General features: G+C 52.8%; 1 protein-coding gene across 3 annotated transcripts in view; it reads left to right on the top strand.

The window, feature by feature from the left end:
* Ttyh2 (tweety family member 2) overlaps positions 1–16,964 on the top strand; it is a 41,473-nt gene extending 24,509 nt beyond the window's left edge. The window contains exons 5-15 of one of the 3 annotated variants that reach the window (XM_013147064.3): positions 459–554; positions 893–965; positions 5,086–5,155; positions 5,332–5,387; positions 5,908–6,000; positions 6,237–6,329; positions 8,154–8,296; positions 8,826–9,011; positions 9,428–9,506; positions 11,477–11,527; positions 15,340–16,964. In XM_013147064.3, coding sequence (XP_013002518.1) covers positions 459–554; positions 893–965; positions 5,086–5,155; positions 5,332–5,387; positions 5,908–6,000; positions 6,237–6,329; positions 8,154–8,296; positions 8,826–9,011; positions 9,428–9,506; positions 11,477–11,527; positions 15,340–15,420 — 1,021 coding nt within the window. In that variant the 3' untranslated portion in view covers positions 15,421–16,964. Of the gene's footprint in view, positions 1–458; positions 555–892; positions 966–5,085; positions 5,156–5,331; positions 5,388–5,907; positions 6,001–6,236; positions 6,330–8,153; positions 8,297–8,825; positions 9,012–9,427; positions 9,507–11,476; positions 11,528–11,806; positions 11,997–15,339 lie in introns of those variants that run through there. The other 2 variants (XM_063242523.1, XM_003464905.5) reach the window with 2 other exon arrangements.
* The last annotated feature ends 5,165 nt before the right edge of the window (positions 16,965–22,129 follow it).

Below are 22,129 nucleotides of genomic sequence, written 5' to 3'. Positions count from 1 at the left end.
GGAGGCTGCTGTCTTAAAGGGAAGCAGGTCCAAGGAAGGGGACACTTCAGAGCTTCACTGACCAGGATAGTAGACATTAACTGCTTCTAGCAGTTCATTAGAAGCTAAGTTCATTAGAAGCTAAGTCGAGCTAAAAATGTATTTCTCCACTTCCACATGCATATCAAAAGTCCCCAGGCCCACCTCTATGTAGTAGCAGGCGAAGCTGGTAGCACGTGGGTAGGGTATTCCCACCACTCAGGAAGTCCTAGTGCACAGCTCTGGATGACGTTAAAGTGGGGTAGGAGGGTGCAGCCCCTAGAGTCCCTAAGGAGCCCCTCAGCCAATGGCCTGGGCTCCTGTTGACTGAGCCTTGCATACGCAGAGTCAGTGAATCTGGGCTGCCGTGCAGGCCTTCCGGTGGGCAGCAGGTGAGTTGCTCTGCCCTGCGCACCCTGATTGTCCTCCCTTCCACCTAGGTGGCTGTCTTACCTCCTATGCTTCATCTTGGACCTCGTCATCTGCCTTGTCACCTGCCTGGCACTGGCCAAACGCTCCAAATGTCTCCTTGCCTCGTGAGTCACCCTTCCTGTGGGCTAGGGACCAAGAAGTAGCTAGGAAAGGCTCCGAGATGGGGTGAGGCAGCAGCCAGGCCGGGGTTCCCCATGTGTGTCCTCCCTAGGTGTAATTCTGGGTCTGGTGCATCCCACCATCATGGCCCCTCCTTAGCTGCGTGAGCACACAGCTGGGTCTCTAGCCCAGGAGCTCTGCCTGAGGCATGGGGTCCCCTAGCCCTCTCCCAGCCATTAGCAGGCTGATGGCAGAGTAAGGGCGTAGACAGGAGAAGGGTACTGGAAGTGGGCAAGGTGGCCACCAGCATGGATCCTTTGCCTATCCACCTTCCTTTTTCTAGGATGCTGTGCTGTGGGCTGATAACGCTGCTCCTCAGCTGGGCCTCCCTGGCCGTGGACACCACTGCAGCAGTAGTGAGTAGGGGTTCTGGGGGGTGGAGTGGCCTGTCCAGTGACCTGTCCTGTCCTGACCCCTCAGCAAGGGCCAGCTGCTGGCTAGCATCCCTCCCTTAGGATCCCAAAATCCTGGAGCCCAAGGGCTCGGATCATCTTGGCTAGCCCCTCACCCTCCAGATAGGAAGACAGTTGGAGAGAAAGGAAGGGCTTGCCTGACATCATGGGATATTTAAAGTCAGCTAAGACGTAACATCTCTGTGAGGCATGTGTGGGTGGCCGGTGACACAGTGAACTAACAGGGTAGGGTTTGCACTTACACATACTCTAACACACTGTGTTGTATGTGTGTGTGTGTGTGTGCACGCATGCACATGTATGTGCTTCTCCACATGGTGCCTCAAAGTGTCATTGAAAGGTAGAGGCTCCCTATGAGGGAGCCTTCGGTCTTTAGCAGACCTTACCATGGAGCTCAGCTCTGCAGGAGACTCTGCCAGCCCATTCATCAGGAGGCTTTTGCCCCTCAGTGGTACCAGGTACCTCAGAGTGCATCACCCAAAAGGCTGGCATTTGCTGTTGACAGTCACAGCCTGTGGGAGAAAGACTTGCAGGCAGATCACTGTGACACATTGTGACTCACTGAGGTGAAGGTACATGCTGGGGTGTGTGTGCATACTCACATGTGTACATGTATAGATGTGAGTGTGTGCTAGAAAGGTTGCCTTTAAAGAAATGTCTCCCTGATCAAAAGTCATAAACCAGCACTGTAGCCTGCATCCGTCCTGCCTGAGCTACTCGGCGGGTAAGAAGTGGAGGTGTCATGCAGGGAGCAGCACCGGCTAGCTCAGGGCCTTGCTTTAGTGGCAGTGGAACTGGCAGGCAAGAGCTTTAACTGGAAGAAGGTAAGAGGATAAAGAGAGGCCTCCAGCTTGGGTAGTAGCCAGAGGGGGCACTCTGTAGAGGTTTACCCTGGCCCTCCCACAAAAGCAGGAAGCCAGCTAAGGCCCAGCTGATGGGTGCAGGTGTGGTTCCTCATTATCTCAGTCCTGCTTGTCCCTCCGGAAGAATCCTCAGGACATGAGGGCTGATTCTGTTCCCATGAGGTGACTGTCTCTGCTTGGGGCAGTCCCTGCTGGCATGGAAAGGCTCTGTAGGTTAGGGCAGTGGAGGTGCTAGGAGTGAGTGAATGTCTCTGCAAATCTCCAATCCTGCTGCCCTCAGTCTCGAAGGATAGTGAGTAATCTAGGTAAATTTAGCAGCAATAAGCCTTGTTTTGCCAGCTTTTATTCAGACACTCCCTAAATGACTACCATACCTCACTGCTGAGCTGAGGCTTTCATCCAGAGTTTCACGAAATAAAGGTTAAGCTGTGTTCTGCTTTTAGTTACCTATTGGGCATTTGTAAAGCATCTGTGTTGTTTTCAGCAGAAACTACTTTCATATCCTCTGCTGTCTCAGAAAAGAGCCTGAATCATGCTTTTGATGAGTAACAGGTTCAGGGCTCAGGAATTAGTTTGTTCCCACAGTGCTTTCTGACAGTCAGAAGCCCCAGTTCCTGGTCTGCCCAGCAGCTCTGGCCTTGGGCACTTTGGCTCTACTGTGCCACTGGGTTCCATAGCTTTCCATGGCCTTTGTTCAGAAGACAGAAGAGATGGGCATCTCCTGTCCCCCCACCTGGCACCAAGGCCCCAAACTACGACTATGAAGGCCATGATACAAGCATGCAGCTCGTGTGCAAAGTCCTGGTGACCTCTGGGACTGGAGGACTAGTCACAATGCAGGGAGGGAAGCCACAGGCTGGAGCAACACGCAGCTCTGTGGCCCGGGCCTCTCCTCCCTACAAGCCCCTGGAAGCCTTCCACCGCTGTCCTGGGGCCCAGAGCTGTTTCCTGAAGGGCAGTCTTTGCCTTCTGGACACATGGTGACTTCCAGCTTGCCACCATGAGCTTCCCTTTGGGCGGGGCTGCCTCCCAGCAGGGCTTCTGTGCTCTCCAGGCTTCTCCTAGGGGAGAACACTTTTGCCATTGATTTTACCTCGAGATGCCCTGGAATGCCAGGGAGCTGGGAACAGTGCCATTTCCCTAATTCCTTTTAGTCAGGCCCTCTTGTAGGGAGGAGGGTGTGAGGCCAGGCTGAAAGGGCCTTTGATAGGGTGAGGGATGCTGTGCATTTTAATAGGAAGAGGGGTGGGGAGGAGCCAAGCGGGGGAGGGGAAGCCAGCTGTCAACAGATCATTGTGCGGGGCTTTGTGTGGCTGCTCCCCACACCCTGCTCTCTGCAGCCTCTCCCCACCCCTGTCTCCCTGAGAATCTGCTCCAGGTGACCCTGAGAGGAAGGGGGCTGGGGCCTGGGGAACTGAGAGAGCCCACGATGGGAGCCACAGAAGAGACCTCAGCAGAGGAGGGGAAATACTAAGAAAGGGCTCAAGATAGATTCTGCAAGAACAGTCAGCCACCTGGCGCCACCCTGGGCATCAGTAACCCTAACCCACCTCTCCCTATACTGTGTCCCAGCAGTGGAACCTCAGGAAAGGCCCTGTAGTTCTCCATGACTCAGTTTCCCCCAGTAGAAAATAGAATAAGAGCTCCTTCCTTGAACAGTTGTGGGTAGTGAAGGCTGAGTTGGTGAATCATGGGAGGCAATCACCTGTCCTAGGAAACAGGAGCTGAGGGTAACTTGGGTCCTGAAATGCAGGCCTGGCCTAAGAGAGGAAGGAAGGTAAAGGACCACATCATTGGGCGAGCTCCAAACAGGGCACTCCTCTTTCTCTCCTTGGACCCCAGTCTTCTTGGGATGACCCAGACCAAGACAGCAGCTTTGCTCATTACTCTTCCCAGAACTTCCTTAGCCCCCCTCTGGCCACTCTACCTCTTGAGCCATTGCTGATGCCCCCCAGGTGTGCTGGCTTTTCAGCTCTGGTGGGCGATACTAAACTGGGCTGCTCCATTCTGTGTTACTGGTTTGTGTGTGTACAAAGCGTCCTCCCAGGGTCCTGTGTGTGTCTGGTGGTGACTGTGTGAGTGAGTGTGTGCACGTGGAGCTCTGGGAAACACTATCTAGCAGGGCCCATTGTTCCCCGGCATCCTTGTATACTAGCCATGACATCACCCTGCACCCATGCTAGAACCAGGCCTGGTACCTGGTAAGTCTTTATCCACTCGATGAGTGAGTGGTGCTGTGTTGTGAACCTCCAAAGCAGTGGCCCCTAAAGAAGGAAAGGGCTTCTGGCATTGCAGAGCCATCTGGAGAGGCCCCCTTCCCAAGGAGCACGCACTAGGAGGGACAGTGGCTCAGCAGAATGAACTACGGGACCAGAGCTCACTGGAGCTCCTCTGAAAGGTAGCCCCAGTACCTTCCTGGGCCCCCTTTCCCAGTGCCCCACTACACCGTAGGCCAGATCCGAGTTGAGGGAGGCAGGCCCTGTGGATAATATGCTTGCTGCCTCCTCCCCCAAGGCCTGTCTCCATTCCTACATGGCCATGCGGGCTTTGGGGGTCACCTAGCCAAGCCATGCTGAGTTTAGATCTGCCAGTTCATCCCAGCTCCCAAGCTCATGCTCTTCCTGCACCCTCGTCCCATCTCAGCAGACAAAGACCTGCCCCACACCAAGGCTCCTAGATTGATTGAGCTCTAACCTCGCTCTTTGGTGGGTAAGTTGCAGGGAACTTTTATATTTTGCCTGCCAGAGCATGTAGAGCTTGAAAACAGCAAACGAAATACAGTAAAGATGGGCAGATAAGGCCAAGGAGCAGAAAACTCCCCCAACCCCCTGCAGCTGCCCCTGGACCTAGGTTCATTGACCTCCCTGACTGCCGGTCCCCGAAAAGCCATTCAGGAATATGAGCAACAGTTAACATGTCTCTACCAGTCGCTTTTCAGAACACTTTGCATGTTTGTTTATAAGGTAAATAGTATTTCTGTCTCCACATGTCAGATGAGGCAACCGAGGCCACAGAAAGAAATAACTGATTCATGGTAATGGCTGGAAGGGGCAGAGCCCGGATTCAAACCCAGGAGGAAGCTCCTGAGCTTTTCTGCCAGGCATGAACAGAAAGGTGCTGAAGGCTGAGGCAGTGGACACCTGGTTCCTCCCAGGACTCAGGCTGACCTTCCTCCTTGCTTCCATCTCTCCCTGCCTCAGGGCACCAGTGACTTCTGTATGGCTCCTGACATCTTCATCCTGAACAACACACAGGGCCAGATCAGCACAGGTAACACACTTGGGCCTCTGCCCGGATGCTCAGGGTGGAGTCCCATGGGTTCAGGTCTATCGAGACTGCCCCCTTTGGGATCTTAGAGATGAGGAGGGACACCTGGTTCGACCACTGAGGTTGGTAAAGGATCTGGTCCCCCGTAAGCCACCTGATGCCCATTTCTTACCTTACAGAGGTGACCCGCTACTACCTGTATTGCGGCCAGAGTGTGAGCAGTCCATTCCAGCAGGTACGGCACCCAACCACAGCCTCCACACAAGGCCCACCAGTGGTCAGGAAAGCGGTTAGCTGATGCCTCTGCTTCGCTGAAGTCCTCCTTCAGCTGTTTCTCTGGGGACTTGTGCTCCTGGGCAGCTTATTGCCATTCAGGTGCTGTGCAGAGTCAAGGTGGGGCCCAAGGGTCTGTATTTGACCACATCTGAGAAGCAAGCGGACCGGGGAGCTCTCAGGCAACCAGAGGAATGGGGAAAGATTTCCTGCAGGCAGGAAGGGGCATACCCCCAGCCATAGTGGATAGGTTGACCAGAGCAGTGGGGTCTGGACAATTGGAAGTGCCTCCCCGATATGAGTCAGGGTGCCCAGTATTCTAGAGCAACTAACCTGACCCAGCCCCTCCCAGCAACCCACCCAGGCCCTTTTGTGCATTTGTAGTCAGTGGACTGAGGGGGGCTGCATGAGGACAAGCCCCTCAGTAGCTTTAAGGGTTCCTGGAAACAAGAGCCTCTGGGAGCTGTGTTCTCTTGTCGCAGGTGCTGACCGTCTTCCAGCGCTTGATGACCTCCATGCAGATCCAGGTCACAGGGCTGCTGCAGGTCGCTGTGCCCCTCTTCCCCTCAGCGGAGGTAAGGCAGCTGCCTCCTACAGCACCTGTGCTAGAAGAGGAGACCCTTTTTCACCCACCCTGCCCCTCATCCTAGGCCCGCCTGTGGAGAGCTGGCTGCTGGCCCGCACCCCTCCCCTGGTGCTTCAGTCCCTTCCTGTGGCTCGGAAAGCCTCTTTGCACACTCTGTCTGTGGTTTGATCTGCAAGCCCTCCCCACACTGCTCACTCTGTGCCTCTGCCCCACTTCCTGCTGCAGAAGGATCTTCTTGAAATCCAGTTCCTGCTGAACTCCTCGGAGACCAGCCTGCACCAGCTGACGGCCATGCTGGATTGCCGAGGGCTGCACAAGGTGTGGGGCGCCCCCAAAGGCCACCCAGAAAGAGAAGTCATCAGAGAGACCTGGGAGAGTGATGCCTGGGCTCCCTGCAGGCTGTGGAAAGTGGGGGGAAGTGCTGACTTCTCGCTTCCCTCTGGTGGCTGAGACAGGGAGGCCCAGGGAAAGGAACTGGGGGCAGGCGTGGGAGGCTGGATCAGGTTAGCTCCCGAACTTGGGAGTCAGAGGACTTGTCAGAGGGAAGCAGGTTTCCATGGTCGGCACTGGAGGCCATCTGGTCAACCCGTCTGTCTCTGTGGGCTGCAAATGGTGGCCCAGTACCATCGCCGGGGTCATCTGTCTCCCCAGGAGCTTGGGATATCAGACAGGAATGCAGTAACGCATTACTGCGGGAATACGCAAGCTCCCCCCAGGCGCTGGCAGACAGCCAGGGCGTGTGTCACCATCCACATCTGGTATGGGTTTAGAGCGGTGGTCACGATAATGACTGTGGGAGCCGTTCCCTCGGGGTGCAGCTCTGATCGGCCCTCACTGTACTTTCTATCCAGTATGTCATCTGTCTTCGCAGTGACAGTGTGGGGTAGTTATTTCATGGGGAATCTTGCCAGGCAGGAAACTACGTGTGTGTGGCTATAAACAGACACACGTGTGTACACATGTATGCGTACCACACGTCCACAAAGTACCTTACCAAAGCTCTCAGTGCTGGCAAGGCAGGGACACAGATTTTAGATCCTGGCGCTCTGGTGTCAGAGGTAAGACCATGAGTCACCCTCGTTCCCTCGCTCCTGCCCCCCACTCAGCCCCTCAGCACAGCCTGGCAGCTCTCCTCTCAGTGAATCCTGAATCCATGCATGTCTGTCTGTCCCGCCCCCTCTGTAGCTTCCACCCAGGACCATCCTCCCCTGGGTGGCAGCCATGGCCCCCAAACTATTACCCTAGGCAACAGGAGCCCCTCCACTTCCCCTTGTCCCCTGTCTCCCAAGACCTTTCACACACAGCAGCCAGAGTGGTCATTTTTTAAAATGGATCGGGTCACTGGGCATGGCAGTAGCTGCCTAGAATCCCAACACTCAGGAAGCAGAGGTGGAAGGATCGTCACGAGTTCCAAGTCAGCCTGTGCTACACACAGTGGGACCCTGTCTCAGAGAGAAAGAAAAAACAATCAGTTCACACCTTCCTATCCCAGCACTTCTGTCTTCTTCTCATTTATGGGAAACCTGGATTCCTCTCCTGCTGCTCCACCCCTCAGGTTAATGGAGTCTCAACTCCTGGCCTCAGTCCTCCCCTCGGCCTCTCAGGCAGCTGGGACCAGAAGCTCATGACACCAAATCTGCGCCCTTTTTTTTTTGGTCTTTTTGAGATGGAGTCTCACTATGTAGTTCAGGCTGGCCTTGGGCTCACTTGGTAGCTCAGGCTGGTCTTGAACTTGCAACAATCCTCCTGCCTAAGCCTCTCAACTGCTGGGATGGGGGCACACTACACCCAGCTCTTTTCTCTTTTTAAAACACACCAAGCTCATCCCCTTCGCCTCGTCTCTTCAAGGCATGCTCCTTCCTATGTCCTGGCCTTTGTTTATGCCCTCTATCCTGGCTGCCCCCTCCTGCAGCCTCCTCTGCGTGGCTCAGAGCCAGCCCTTCAGTGCCTGGCACACAGTAGAAATGGCGCCATGGAACCCTTTTGTCTCGTGCTCTCTGGTGAAGCCTTAGTGGCTGTAAAAGGTGCTTGGGGTGGGGAGCAGCCAGGAGATCCCAGATCTGAGGCAGGAGGAGTGGGTTCCCCAAAGACTAAGGTAGTAGCCGGAACTCCTCCTCAACGCATGGCCCTCCTCCTCCCCAGGACTACCTGGATGCCCTCACTGGCATCTGCTATGACGGCATCGAGGGCCTGCTCTTCCTCGGCCTCTTCTCGCTGCTGGCTGCCCTGGCCTTCTCCACGCTGATCTGTGCAGGGCCGAGGGCCTGGAAGCACTTCACCGCCAGGTGGGCTCTGGTCCCCTGGGAGTGGCAAGGCAGCCCCGTCCCGGGTGACTTCAGAAGCTTTCCCAAGAATCCCCACAAAGGGGTCTCAGGCCCACAGGGGCCAAGGGCGGTGCCAACCCCGTGCCGCTGCCTGGGCTCCTATGCTGCTCCTCTCCCTTGGCAGGACCTTGTACAAGGGGATAATGAGGGAGTCTCGGGTGTTGGGAGGGTACCCTGGGGAACTCACAGAAGAGTCCCTTCAAAGAGGTAACCAGTGGTCTGGAGACAGGAACAGGGACAAGGTGAGGTATCAGCACCTGAGTGGGCAAGAGGGAGTGGTAGGAGGCCCCTGTGCAGTCCACTGGTGGCCACCAGGGAGAGGTGGACTCGGGGTTAGAGTTAGGCAGAGTGACCTTGTGAACAGGGACCGTGCTTTGGAAGCATCTCCAGAGAAACGCATATGGCGACCAAGAGCATCCTGGGAGAAGAGACTAGGAAGAGCAGGACCCAGCAGCTCAAGCCTCCCTGGCCAAACTTTGTGTCATTGTAGGGACAGAGACTATGATGACATCGATGACGATGACCCCTTTAACCCACAAGCGCGGCGTATTGCAACCCACAACCCTCCGCGTGGGCAGCTACACAGTTTCTGCAGCTACAGCAGTGGCCTGGGCAGCCAGAGCAGTCTGCAGCCACCCACCCAGACCATCTCCAATGCGCCTGTCTCCGAGTACATGTACGGCCAGCCTGGGGCAGCACCGAGTTGCCCAGCCCTGGAAAGGAGCTGGGTGTCCTGGTTTGGTCCCTACGGCCACATGTGGGAGGGAAGGCACTGAAGCACAGCCCTGGCCCCCTGACTCATCATCACCTGTTGGCACCCATGGGTGCTGAGGGAGCGCCCACCACAGGTTCCTGGCTATGGACTCTTGCCACGAACTCCGTGCAGGTCCCAGCCAGAACAGCTATGCTTTTCCACGCCGTAATGCCCCCTCCTGCATGTCCCCTGACCCCTCTAGGTGGACTTTGTCCTTTATTTGCCCTATTTCCACACTCCTCATACCCTCATCCATGAGACCCTCCCAGACACATCTGTACACGCTATACCCCACATCCCCAGACCCCACCCCACTGAGTGCTCCTCTCGGCCCACAGGAACCAGGCTGTGCTCTTTGGTGGGAACCCTCGCTACGAGAACGTGCCGCTCATCGGGAGAGGCTCCCCTCCGCCCACGGTAAGCAGCCTTCCCCCTACAGCGCCAGCACTGTGGCCCTGACTAGAGAGAGAATCGAAGACAAGCCCCTGCCAGCTGAGCAAACGCTGTTCCCAGAAGCACAAGAGAGGGAGACAGCTTGGTCATTGAATAAGCATTGGACCAGGCCACCGTGTGCATCATGTCCAGTCTGAAAAAGAGAGACTGCAGAGTCAGAAAGAGACATCACCCTTTTATGTGGCCACAAAGGCACAGCCCGTTTTACTGCTGTGCTCAGGATAAATGGCACCTGTCCTCAGTGTGACAGCACCCTTGCTTACACCAGCCATCTTGTATCCCCTGGTAACTGGGGTGGCCAGTTTTGTCAGATCATTGCCTTTGTCTAGAGGAAAAATGAAATGTCTGTGTTGCCATGATGGTCGGGAGTTATAATGTAGAGGCAGGCGCCTAAGTTAGGCTCCCACTGAGGAGAAGACCGCAGTGTCTTTCCTGGTGTTAACCTTCCTAATAACCTTCCTGACCTCTGTAAGAAGCCAGCCCAATCCCAGCACTCTTGAAAGCTGAGGCAGAAGGATCACAAGTTCTTGCCCAGCCTGGGGAATGTTAAGACTGAATGAGACCCTGTCTCAAAACAAAAAAATAAAAAGCGCTGGGGATATAGCTTAGTGCAGAGGCCTGGGATTCATTCCCCGGTATGACAGAGAGCGAGAGCAAGAAGCAGCCCACTCCTGCATTGTAAGACTGACAAGAGCTTTATGTGGCCTTTTAGAAAGGTTAAATGCATCTCAAAAAGGCAGAGAAAAGCCAGGGTGTTGGCACATACCTTACTGCCAGGTACTCAGGAGTCTGAGGCAGGAGGATCTAAAGTTTGAGCCCAGCCTGAGCAATTTAGTAAGATCCTGTCTCAAAATACAAAGAGTTAGGGATGTAGCTAAGTGGTTGAGCATCACTGGGTTTGATTCAAGTCATTAAAAAGAAAAAACGATTTACAATAAATTTCTAAAGAATATACTCTAAAAAGAGAGAAGGCATCTTGGTTTCTCATTGCCAGGACAATACTGAGTGCCGCAGTTACAGGAGAAGTTTATTTGGGCTCACAGTTTGCAGAGGTTTCAGTGCACAGGGGGCTGGTGCTCAGGCAGGCTGCGGGCCAGGCAGGAAGCAGCAGCCTTCCTTCACTTTTGCTTTTCAGTTCATTGAGGCTACAAGCCCATTGGTTGGTGCCAGCCACACCCAGAACAATGCTCAGCCAATCAGTGGACTGATCCAGGATCACTCCTATGAGAGCAGGAGGCTCTGGAGACACCTAGATATAAGCCATGTCCAACGGCAGTGGCTTCATTTTTGCACCAGGGAACGGGAAAGGAATTTTCCTTTTTAGATTTGTACTTCCCCTTATCCCAGAATGGTTCTGATATCAGACACTGTGCTGCCCCACCCCATCAGTGCTCAAAGCCTGTCAGACTGTGCCCCAGAGGCCTATGCCTCCTGCCCACCTCACCGATGCCTCCCAGCAGGAGCCACACCCACACGGGAGCCTCAGTAGTGAGCTTCAGGCAGAGGGAGGAGAAAACACCGGGCTGCCTTCTCCCAGCAAAGGCACTGAAAGTCACAGGACTGAGCCTTGATGTAGGAAGAGCTGCAGGGACAGTGTAGGCTCTGGGCAGGGTGCCAGGCTCATGTCCTAGCTCGTTACTTATGGCCTCTGGGACTTTGGACAATGACTGGTCCCTTGCCTCAGTCTCCTCATCTGTAGACTGGGAATAGTGATAACGGTGCCTACATTATAGGTGATCTGAGCATTAGAGGAACAAATTATTATAAAAGCGTGATACGGGCGGGCTGTGGGTGCAGCTCAGGGGGAGAGCACTGGTTTAGCATGCACAAGGGCCTGGGTTCCGTCCCCATCAGCACAAATAGAAATACTCATTTATAAGACATATAAGACGTTGAGCTGTTTTTTGTTTTTTGTCTACTTCTTCCGTTACAAGAAAGAGCAAAGTCAGAAGACAGAGATGGAGGCAGGAAAATTCTGGAACCAGGTATTTGCTTTCATGTGACTGGTGGTGACATTTTACCTGGCCATCTGGGGGTGCACAAAGGCACTGCTGAACCACTGTCAGAGAGTAGCAGGGAGACCTAGATTCCTGGGACCTGGGTCTGAGAACCCAGGAACCACATAGGTGGGACATTTAGCGACATCCTGGCCTCTGCCTGCTCCAACACCTGCTTGGACAAATCCCGTCTTTCCCTCCCATCTCCCCACCCTGCCATCCTTTTGGACAGCGCCACTTCAGCCTACTTTTTTTCCGTCTTCCCAGTGCTCAGGAAGGGGCAGCAGGCTGGGGAGGCCTGTGTAGGTGGGACAGCACCTTTCAAGCCCCAGCCTGGCTTCTCCTAAGTACCTGGAGCCTCCAGTGGATCTCTCCTCCCCATAATTGGGGAAAATCCGCTGTGAAAACACAATTCCCCGATGCCTTGTGATGTTAAATAAAACTGATCTTTAGATTACCTTGTTTGGAAAGATCTGGTCAACGCTTTGGCCATTAGCCAGGGGTAAACAAGAACTATCCTTACTTAAGGCTTGAGAGCACAATTAACCTTCTTCTCTGGAATGAAGATCTGTGCAGAAGCCCAGCTCAGCCTGTTGAGGGGAAGATCCCCCACTCCCTGCCCCTGCAGGGCAGTAAGGAGAGCCCTGATGGTGCTGCTAACCAAGAGTGTGGGCATCGGCCCAAACAGGACAGTGAGACTGGCTGTCCCCACCACCAGCTGAGTCTTCAGCACCTTGTGTGGGCCACATAAGCTCCCCATCTGTCCAGTACCTCTTTGGAGCAGCCAGGGTTGTCACTGTGGTGGAATATGCCCACTGAGGCCATCTGGAAGGCACGGCCTGCCCTCTAGACTGGAAATACATTTTCCTGTAGCTCCACCTTCAAAGAATCCCTCCTGTCCTGTCCTTCCAGGCACTGGTTCCTAGACCCAGTGGCCCAAAATGGCCTAGGACAGGTGTTAAAGTTGTGCCACAAGACATTACAACAAACCGATTTAAACAACAGGTTTTATTTGTGATTCTAAGACCAGATAGCACTGCATTCTGTAAAGTGGAGCCAGAGTCCTATCGAGCTCAGCAGAGGAAGTCCTTCTTGGGATTTTTTACTGGTGGACGTAGGTGGTGTGGGGGGTGGAACCCAGGGCCTCAGGCAGGCTGAGCACAGGTCATACGACAGAGCCATACTGCTAGCCCCCAGGGGTTGGTTTTATAGACAAAGAAGAGAAACATAGGACAAAAAGTGGACTGGTCATTTTTAAGCTACTTTCCTTATAAGGATATGGGGCGCAGGGAATCTGAATAAAGAAATAACCAACTGATTAACATCAGGTTATTTTAGGACCTCCCCCACCCCTCACTGGGGAGAGAACCCAGGGCCTTCACACTGAACTACACCCTCAGGTTATTTTTTATATCTAAAAAGCAATCTTCTGTAATTTTTATTTACTAACACCAACACTAAGAATTCTTTCCAGGCTCACAGAAGAATCTCCCAGGGAAAGGGGCCTGAGAGGTTGTAAGTCTTAACGAATTTATCAGTAGGTTTGGAAAATAACTGCTTTAAGGAAGGGGGTCTCACATCTGTGTGTACATCAGAATCAGCCAGAGGACTTTTTTGGGGGGGGTTGCCGGAAATCGAACTCATGACCTTGTGCTTGACAGGCCGGGGCTGTGCCACTGAGCTGTATGCCTGGCCCTCACCCACAGGACTTGTTAAAAACATATACTTGTAGCTGGATAGGACACACACTTACAATCCCAGCTGTCTGGAAGCAAGAGGAGCCCAAGTTCCAGCCCAGCCAGGGCAACTTAGTGACTGAGCAAGACCCTGTCTCAAAATAAGGAAGACTGGGGGTGTGGCTCTGGGTAAAGTCTCTGAGTTTAATCCTTAGTACCTAAAAAAACAAAACAACTCTTCCGGGCCCAGTTTGCCTCACATTCAGGATATGTGGCATGGGCCTAGGAATTTACACTTCTAGCATTTTCCAGATAAATGTGACCCTGCTGGTCTGGGAGCCACGGTGGAGAACAGGTGGCCTCAATCAGTGTCGGCTCTGCTGATGGGCAGGACCAGCCTTCATGGGCACTGTCCACCGCTTTGCGGGCTGCATAGCAACATCCCTGACCTCCACTCATCAGCTGCAAAGCACTTCAGCTCCTCAGCTCCCACATGTGACAGACAGACCTTCCCCAGACATGGAGCCAAAATCGCCTCTCACGGAGGCCTGTTGGCTGACCAGCCTCATGCCCTCCTCCTCCCCCACCCCAAGTGGCAGAAGTATCCACTTCCCTCTGGTGCACATGACGCAGACCTCCAAAGCCTCGCTGGGGCCACAAGACCGTCGCTGACCCTTGCTACCCAGGTCAGCAGGCCAGCAGCACCCAATCCATAGCCTGTTAGAGCTGCAGGCTCTCAGGCCCTAAAGATGAAGTCCCCAGGTATGGCAGGAGGAGCCGCGGCTCTGCTTATTTTTTTGCAGACTTGTGCTATGTAGTACAGGTTGGCCTTGCTTAAGTAGCACAGACTGGCTTCAAACTAACAGTGATTCCCCTGCCTCAGCCTCCTGAGTACTACGAGTACAGGTGTGTGCCACCATACCCGGCTCATCTTTGCTTCTAAGAGGTAACTAAGGCCTGCTGAGCACACACTTGGGTTAGGTCACAGCCTATGTTGTTGGAATCCCCTGAAGACTGCTAAAAGCATACTGATAGCCCTTCAACATGCTTAGCTCCACCCCCCCACCCCACCCCCAGTACTGGGCCTTTGGACCCAGTACCCAGGGCCTTTGGACTGACCTACATCTTCAGCCTTTTTCTTAAATTTTGACTTAAGGTCTTGCTAAGTCTCTCTAAGTTGTCCATCTAGGCTCAAACTTGAAATCCAGCCTCCACCTCCCAGAGTTCTGGAATTACAGGTATGAGTCACCATAGCCAGCTTACCATGCTTAATAATGTGTGTTTTACCTCAGTAAACAAAAACATCCTGGTCAGGTGCCCTAGGCATCAGGATTCTCTTGGGCCCCCTAGGTGTTTGCAAACCTCTGTGTGAAGTTTCCTCTGTCTAAGTCAGAGTTAAGTACTCTCAGGCTGATGCTCCAGGTGGGGAAATTGAAGCCAATAATGGATGTGGAGAACCTTAGCTACAGTCCCCAGGCCTGTAAACTGCCCTGCTTGGCGTTTGGACCTGGCTCCCAGAGCCCACCAGCCTGTGCCCTCAGCCTGCTGGCTGCCAGCTGCTCCTGGCTGCTGGGGGAGGGGGAGTGCAGCTCCGGGGCCTAGCCGCTGCTCGTGGGCTGGGCCCCACCTGTCAGGCGCTCTGCTCACTGGCTGGTGCTTCTTGATCCTTTTAAAACTCTATTCTTGGGGCTGGGGATTTAGCTCAGTGGCATAAGTACCTGCCTTGCAAGCAGGTGGTCCTGAGTTCGATCCCTGGTACCGATAAAAAGAAAAAAAAACCTCTATTCTTTCTCTTTTTCTGGTACGGGGGCACACAAGACCTTTACCCTGAGCAACATCCTTAGCCCCTTTTTAAATTTTTTTATTTTCAAACAGCGTCTTACTGAATTAAATTGCTAAATTGCCAGGGCTAGCCTTAAACTTGCCGTCTTCCTGCATCAGCCTCCCAGGGTGTTGGGACTGCAGGTGGTGCGCCACCCCAGCAGTTTGTAAAATATCTTTGGGTCTGTAATCAGGTGAATCTGGATGTGGATCTGGGGAGGCGGGCGGCGATGGCTGTCCGCCCTCCACTTACCTGCTGGGAGCTGTGTCCCAAGTAACTGCCCCACCCGTGTCTCCCTGCAGTACTCCCCCAGCATGAGGGCCACCTACATGTCCGTGGCAGATGAGCACTTGCGGCACTACAGCGGTGAGTTTCCCGCCTAAAGGACTTCCGGACTCCTGTTGCTTCTTTCCTGTTTGGTTTTTAACAAATGCACACAAGCTGCATTTACCTAATGGAAACCAAAGGCACCCGGAGACCAGCAGGGTCCTGTGACTGCAGTGGCTCGGCGGGGAGGCCTTACCAAAGCCTCAGGTGGGCCAAGGCCAGGACCCAGTCAGAGGCCTCTCTTCTGTCCTACTGTCTACCCAGGGTGCCCCACCCCCACCCGCTGGGGCATGGCATCCACAAGGGAGGTTCTCAGACGCTGCCAGGCTGAGCTCTGTGCTCGACACCAGGACTGCCTGTTGTCAACTCGACCAAAAGCCCAGGCAGCTGCTCTCGAGTCACCTCTGCACTTCAATTTTTAGCCAGACGGTGGGAGGAGCTTACCAGGAGGTGCTCTTAGGGGAGGCAGTGTCCCTGATGCATCTGGAGCACTGTCCCCATCTGAGTTCCTGGGCTATGCAGACTGCCTGGGCCTCAGAGGCTCAATGTCGGGGGGCTTCTGCAGTACAGGGGTGGGGAGTGGTGGCCAGGGAGAAACGCAGAAGCAAGCCTGCCATGTTCTGCCCATTCTCTGCTCCCCACTGATGGCCTCAGGTATGGACAGACACTTTGAAAATGACTTCACTCTTTTTTCCAGTGTTTCAAAAAGCAGTTTGATGATCCAAAGAATCTCACCTCCTAGCATATCCATTCCTTCAGCTGGGTTTTATACTATTAGTATAGATTTTTGCTGGCACCAGCCAGTTTATTACAGATCTGGAGGAGAAGGGAGGAATGGAGTTTTCAATAAAATACAGGGGGAGCCCTGAAAGCAGAGTGGCGCCCTCTCGAGAACAACCGAATGCCCGAGACAACTGCCCTGCCCTTGTGTTTTCAAGGAGTTTGTCATCAGAGGTTTCAGCAAAGTGATTTCACTGCAGCTCCATACAAGGGCAGGCCTCCTTGCCACCTACACCACTGTGCTGTCCCCATGCCACTGTCCTGGACCCTGACCTGCTAGGTGAGCAGTAGCTCGTTGGCCAGGAGGACATAATGACCCCATCTTGCCCAGTGCGGGGCCAGGGTAGGGTCCACGGTGCTTCCAGGCTCCTGCCAACCCGCCATGTGCATCACCAAGCCCATGGCCTTCCATGCCAAGAACATGTGTCTTGGGTCCGGGATTCAGTCTCCATTCTGGAAGAGTCACTTTATCATCCCCATCCCATACCGACATCAGAGTCATCGTCAGCTCCTAGCCAAGCCCCCAAGACAGAATTGGGCCGCTCAGGGGCTCCCTGCCTCACCTACGCTACCCTCTACATACCACGAACTGCTTCGAGTGGCCATGTCACACCCCTTCTAGTGGCCGTGTCACATGCACATGGCCCTGTGACATCCTGGTGTCCCTTCTAACATTTCATTACTGGCAACTTAAGGGTTCTTAATGCATGTAAACTAAACTAAAATTGCCCAGGTGTCCCTGGAAGAGCCAGGTGGACAAACCTCTGCGTGACATGTGTACGCCCTCACCTGGGAGAGAAATAAACCACTTGTACTAAAATGTGTGCTCGGCCTGTGACTTTTTCCACACAGGGAATAATGGCATTTAATGGCCCCTTAGACCCCTTCTGCATTTGAAGCATCATGCAGTGCATGGGTTACAAGCAAAAAGTAGCATTAATTGAGTGTGCTAGGGACTGTCCAGGTGAGTAAAAGAGTGTAAGTGTGTATGTGTTAATTGATTTGTTTTTCTGTTTTTGTTTTGTGGTACTAGGGACTGAACCCAGGGGTGCTCTATCACTTAGTTCCACTCCCCTCCTTTTGAGCCACCGCCATCATTCTGAGATAAGAGTCTTGCCATGTTACATAGGCAGGTCTCAAACTTGAGATTCCCCTGGTAGCTGGGATCACAGGCATGTACCATAGTGCCTAGCTGTGTATTAGTTTTTAGGTAAACCTCACAAGAGCCCTAGGAGGTCTTTCATTCTGCATATCGATCAACAGATGCATTGAGGCCAAGGGCCTGGTTGCAGGAAATGCAGAACCAGGAGTTTCTAGCCAGGTCTCAAGCTCTGGCCTACTGCTGCCCCCGACCATGGTACCCTAGGGTTGAGTGGTGGTCACGCAGCAGCTGTCTACTATGCAAGTCCCGTGAAGCCGCTGTTTTCTCCTCCACCAGCCTCATGTGGTCCTTGCTGCATGCTCTGCTTAAACATTTGCTGTCCCCTCCCCGGGCTGCCTTTCCAGCCAGCAAGAGGCCTCTCACAGAGCCTTTCCTGCTTGCTTTGCTGAGTCCCTGGGGACGCAGGGCCCACCAGGGGTTGGGGCAGCTCCAGCTCCGCTCTCTGAGCCATAAGCAGCTGAGGATGCCTCACCACTGTCCCCAGTGGACTGCACACCCAGGTGAGTTCCAAACAGATCTGTGGAACTAGACTTCCAGAATGCAGCCTCCTTTGACAGAAATGGTTTTCCCAATCCACCTCCAGCTGATCTCAGGGCTTCTCCAGCAGCATGGAAAAGGCTGGTAGCCACAGGGAAACTTTTCCCATGGTTAATATGATGCTTTGAGGGCAGCTGTAGCTCCAGAGCCCCAGGGGAGCAGCTTTGAGGGCTTTTATGGTCTCTGATCTGGACAGGGCTCAGTTGCAGCAGGGCCTGAGGCAGGAAGGAGGCCCTGAAAACGCACAGGCCTAAGAGTGGCTGGTCAGTGCCCCATGGGTCACCTCCCAGCTTTGCCCTGCAGCAAGGGGGTGCAGAGGGGAGTTACTGTGCCACTGCCCACCGCCTGGCTCACCTTGACTGTCCTCCCAGCACCTGACTGCAGACCGCAGGGAGATGGGCAGCCAAGGTGGTAACCTGGAGACAAGGGCAGTTACTGCCAGGCCCTTGTGTCTGGTCCTTCACCGGAGGGGCGGGGGTGGCTCCGGGCTGCTCTTCACCCACCTGCCACACAGGGAGTCCTCCAACATTCCCCCACCAACCAATGTTCCTTCCCGGCTGTGAAGCCTTGTGCCTCTTTCAAAGGGGAGCGGGAGTTAACCCTTGCCCCTGGGCGCCACACTGCCGAGCCTTCCTTCTCCCCACCCTTTCTTTCACTGAAATATACCAACTATTGAACCCAGGGCCTTCCTACCCAGCTATACCCCCAACCCATATTAAGTTTTCTTGTTCAGAGACAGGGTCTCTAAGTCATTAACTTGCTCAGGCCGGGCTCCAACCGGCAATCCTCCTGCCTCAGCCTTCCAGAGTGATGAGATCCCAAGCACACACCACCATACCCTGCTTGCTTTCTCTTCTTTTCTCCTCCTCTCCTTTCCTCTTCCCTATTCCCCTCTCTCCTCTCCACCCCTTCCCTCCCCTCCACTTTCTCTCTTCCCCTCCCCTCCTCTCCTTTCTTTATTTCTTGCTTGCTGGGTGCTTGCAGCATCTGATATTGGGCCAGGACCTAACACATGCTAGGCAAGCACTCTACCTTTGAGCTATATACCTAACTCTTAATTTTTACCTTTTTAAATGGTTAAAAAAAATTAGGGATTTTCAACTGATTTTGATGGTAGAAAGAATGGCTTTGAACTGCAATTAAGCAGAATGTTATCCTCCTCCCTGAAGGAATCCCACTCTTAGTAAACCTGTATCACAAAAAGCCTATTATCAATTATACTTTTAATTGTACCAATCAAAAAATGTAGAAATTGGCTTTCTCTTTGGTCATATAATTATCTATATGGTACCTTTGCTTTTTGCCTCGTGAACTACAAAGTGTAAGACATTTGCTGTCTTTATAGTAGTTTACAGTTTGCTCACCCTTCGCTTTCTCCAAATTTTGGAACAACAGACTTACCTGTTACAAATTAGCCAGTAACAGAATCCACGTTGATTCGCGTACATACAAGTTCAAAGTCTTGTATAGACAAGATTCCTGGAGTCTTGTGCTTCCTGTTTTGGTTTGTCTGGGGGTTTTGGGGCTTTGTTTTTGCAATGCTAGAGCTGGAACACAAGGTCTACTGCAGGCTAGGCAAGCACACCGCTGCTGAGCCCCAGCCCACGGTCTGTTTGATTTCATCTTTCTTTTTCCTGATTACACAAAAAATGTGTCAGGCAAGCATTTCATACACAAAAGTGTGAGAAGAATTCCCCCTAATCCTCAACTCAGAACAAAACTCCATGAACAGTTTGTATGTTCTCCAAATTTAGTTCTCAAGTACTTGAAATAAGGTAATCACACTACATGTACTGTTCTATAATTGCTTTTTTACAAGTGGAACAGGTTCCTATCATTCTTTAAAACTCTGCTCCTTTTCCATCATTGATTCCTGTAGACAGGAATCTTAGACTCATACTCCACAAAGGAAGTGCTGTCTTCCTGCCTGGCGGAGGTCTGTCAGCTCAGCTGGACGCCTTTGGCAAGCAAGCACAAGGCAGAAGCTTTCCTAGGCTCACTCAGCAGGAAAGCAACACTCAACCAATGTCCCCTGACATGTGACTGACAGGTGGCTCTCAGGGTCACGGTCCTTATACACTCCCCATCTCCCTGTCTTATAGGAAGCGGTCAAGAGCCTTCCCTAAGTCCTCGGTGATTGGTGGGAACCATGGGATAATGGAGAAAGGCCACATGGGGAGGAGAAGACCCACTCCGTGCTAGGTTGGGTTAATGGTGTTTGCAGCATCTGAATGGCAAGTGTGGTGGGCAGGTCATGATCAGGACCAGCACTGATACAGAGGCCTTGGGGCCTGGATCTGAGGGAGGGACACACACACACACACACACACACACACACACACACAGAGTCACTGGTGCTGTGAAGAGAGATGGAGCTGTGCAAAAAAGGCTGGGGAGAGGAGACTGTTCAGCATCCTAGCACTGACGGAGCACATGAGAAAAAGCCCAGAAAGAACAAAGAGGGAGAGGGGGAGACGAAGAGGAGGGATGCAGACCACAGGAGGAGCGGGGAGGGGCGCCACCGCACCCCAGGGAGTGGGAGAACAGGATCCCAGCTACAGGGTCAGGCAGCTGGACAGTCTTCGCCTTGCTGGTCTTCCAAGGAAGACAAGGTTCCCTCCCTTCTCCGTGAGAGAGGGAAGGAAGAGCCAACCAGAGAGAAAGCTGAAGTGTGTGCTTGATAGATTAGCGGCTAGCGCGTTCTGTCCCCAGACTTCTCGAACTCTCAAGTGCTGAGGGTCCCAGCTTTGACTCCAAGCCCAGCCTCCGCCTCCGTCTCGGGGTCTCGGGGTCTCGGTAGAGAGAGGACGACAACCTGACTGCAGGTGCCATTCCCTGCCAGTCGCCCGTCTCCACCATTCCCAGCTAATGTGACATCCAGCAGTAGTCTGTCAGGCAGAGTATGACCGCCTTGTCACAGACGCGATGCGATGTCCAGGCCACCTGAGACTAAGAGGACGCGGCATCTGAAATACCTTAAGAGACTTTCTACTTTCCCAAAATCTTTCCTGAGAGCCCCAGAGATCCACTCCAAATGGCTCCTGCTCCTTTTCCCACTCTTCTTTGTCTTTGGACACAAACTGTGAATGACTGTTTCATTCTGGATCTCTGATTCTCCAAGAAAAGCACCACCTGTACGGACCCCAGCCCAAGTGGACTTGTCCCTTGGGCAGAAGAGCTGCCTTGGTCACTAAATATCATGTGGTTCAGAGCTTTAAACAGAGAGGGCAGAGGGTCCGGAGGAGCCGTCTGCGTGGACGACAGTGGGGATGTAGGGAAGGAGAGGGAGCCTCACCTTTATACGATGGGAGAAGGGCTGGTCTATGCCATAGAGAGCAATGGACACTGCTTAAATGGTGCCAAAAGGTGGGGCAGTTGGTTTCACCAAGGGTGTGGTGGATGCCTTCACAGGAAGCTCGCACAAACCAAGTCCTGTGGCAAGCATTCCAGCAACGAACATGAGTGGGGACTAGAGTGCCAGTTCCCAAGCTGACCAGGACACGAGAGCATCCGCTGATGAGGCCACACAGTGGCCATCCTGCCAGACGGCTCACACACGCTTTATTCCTGCAAATTGAGATGCAGCCTACTTTAAGCATTGGTGAGGAAAGCAGGTGATGTTTGCTAAATGTTTTTATATTGTGCTTTACTGGCCATGCAAAGTTAAGACTGTATATAGAAGACTTTCAGATAATGTAGGTAGATACTCTGCCTTCAAGAAGGTAACGGGGTAACTCCTCAGGGTTTTTTTGTTTTTTTTTTTTTTTGAGAAAGCAATCTTTTTGTTTTTCAATGCTGGGGATGCGCACCATGGCTTCACATTTGCTGGGTAAGTGTTCCACCACTGCACTACACACCCAGTTCCAGAGAGATGGTCTTTTTAACAAATGATACTGAGAAAACTGGATATCCACACACAAAAGAATGAGGTTGAGGGGCCAGGGATTTAGTTCAGTGGCATAAACTCCTGCCTGGCAAGTGCAAGGTCATGAGTTCAATTCCTGATACCCCAAAAAAAAAAAAAAAAAAAAAGTATGAGGTTGAACCTTACCTAACATAATGTACAAAAATTAACTCATAGTGGATTCATGACTTAAATGTAAGATCTCAAACTACAAAACTCTTAGAAGAAGAAAATGTAAGGAAACTTTTGCAATTTTGGATTTGGCTGGATATGACATGAAAGACACAGGAAACAAAGGAAAAAGGAGACAAACTGGACTTTATGAAAAATTTTAAACTGTATGCATCAAAAGACACTATCAAAGATCCCCATACAGAAGGAT

Source organism: Cavia porcellus, unplaced genomic scaffold (genome assembly GCF_034190915.1).
Source record: "Cavia porcellus strain 051 isolate PalLab524CR breed Dunkin Hartley unplaced genomic scaffold, mCavPor4.1 scaffold_32, whole genome shotgun sequence".
NCBI lineage: Eukaryota > Metazoa > Chordata > Mammalia > Rodentia > Caviidae > Cavia > Cavia porcellus.
The sequence above is the reverse complement of the archived record's forward strand: the minus strand, read 5'-3'. Positions and strand labels throughout refer to the sequence as shown.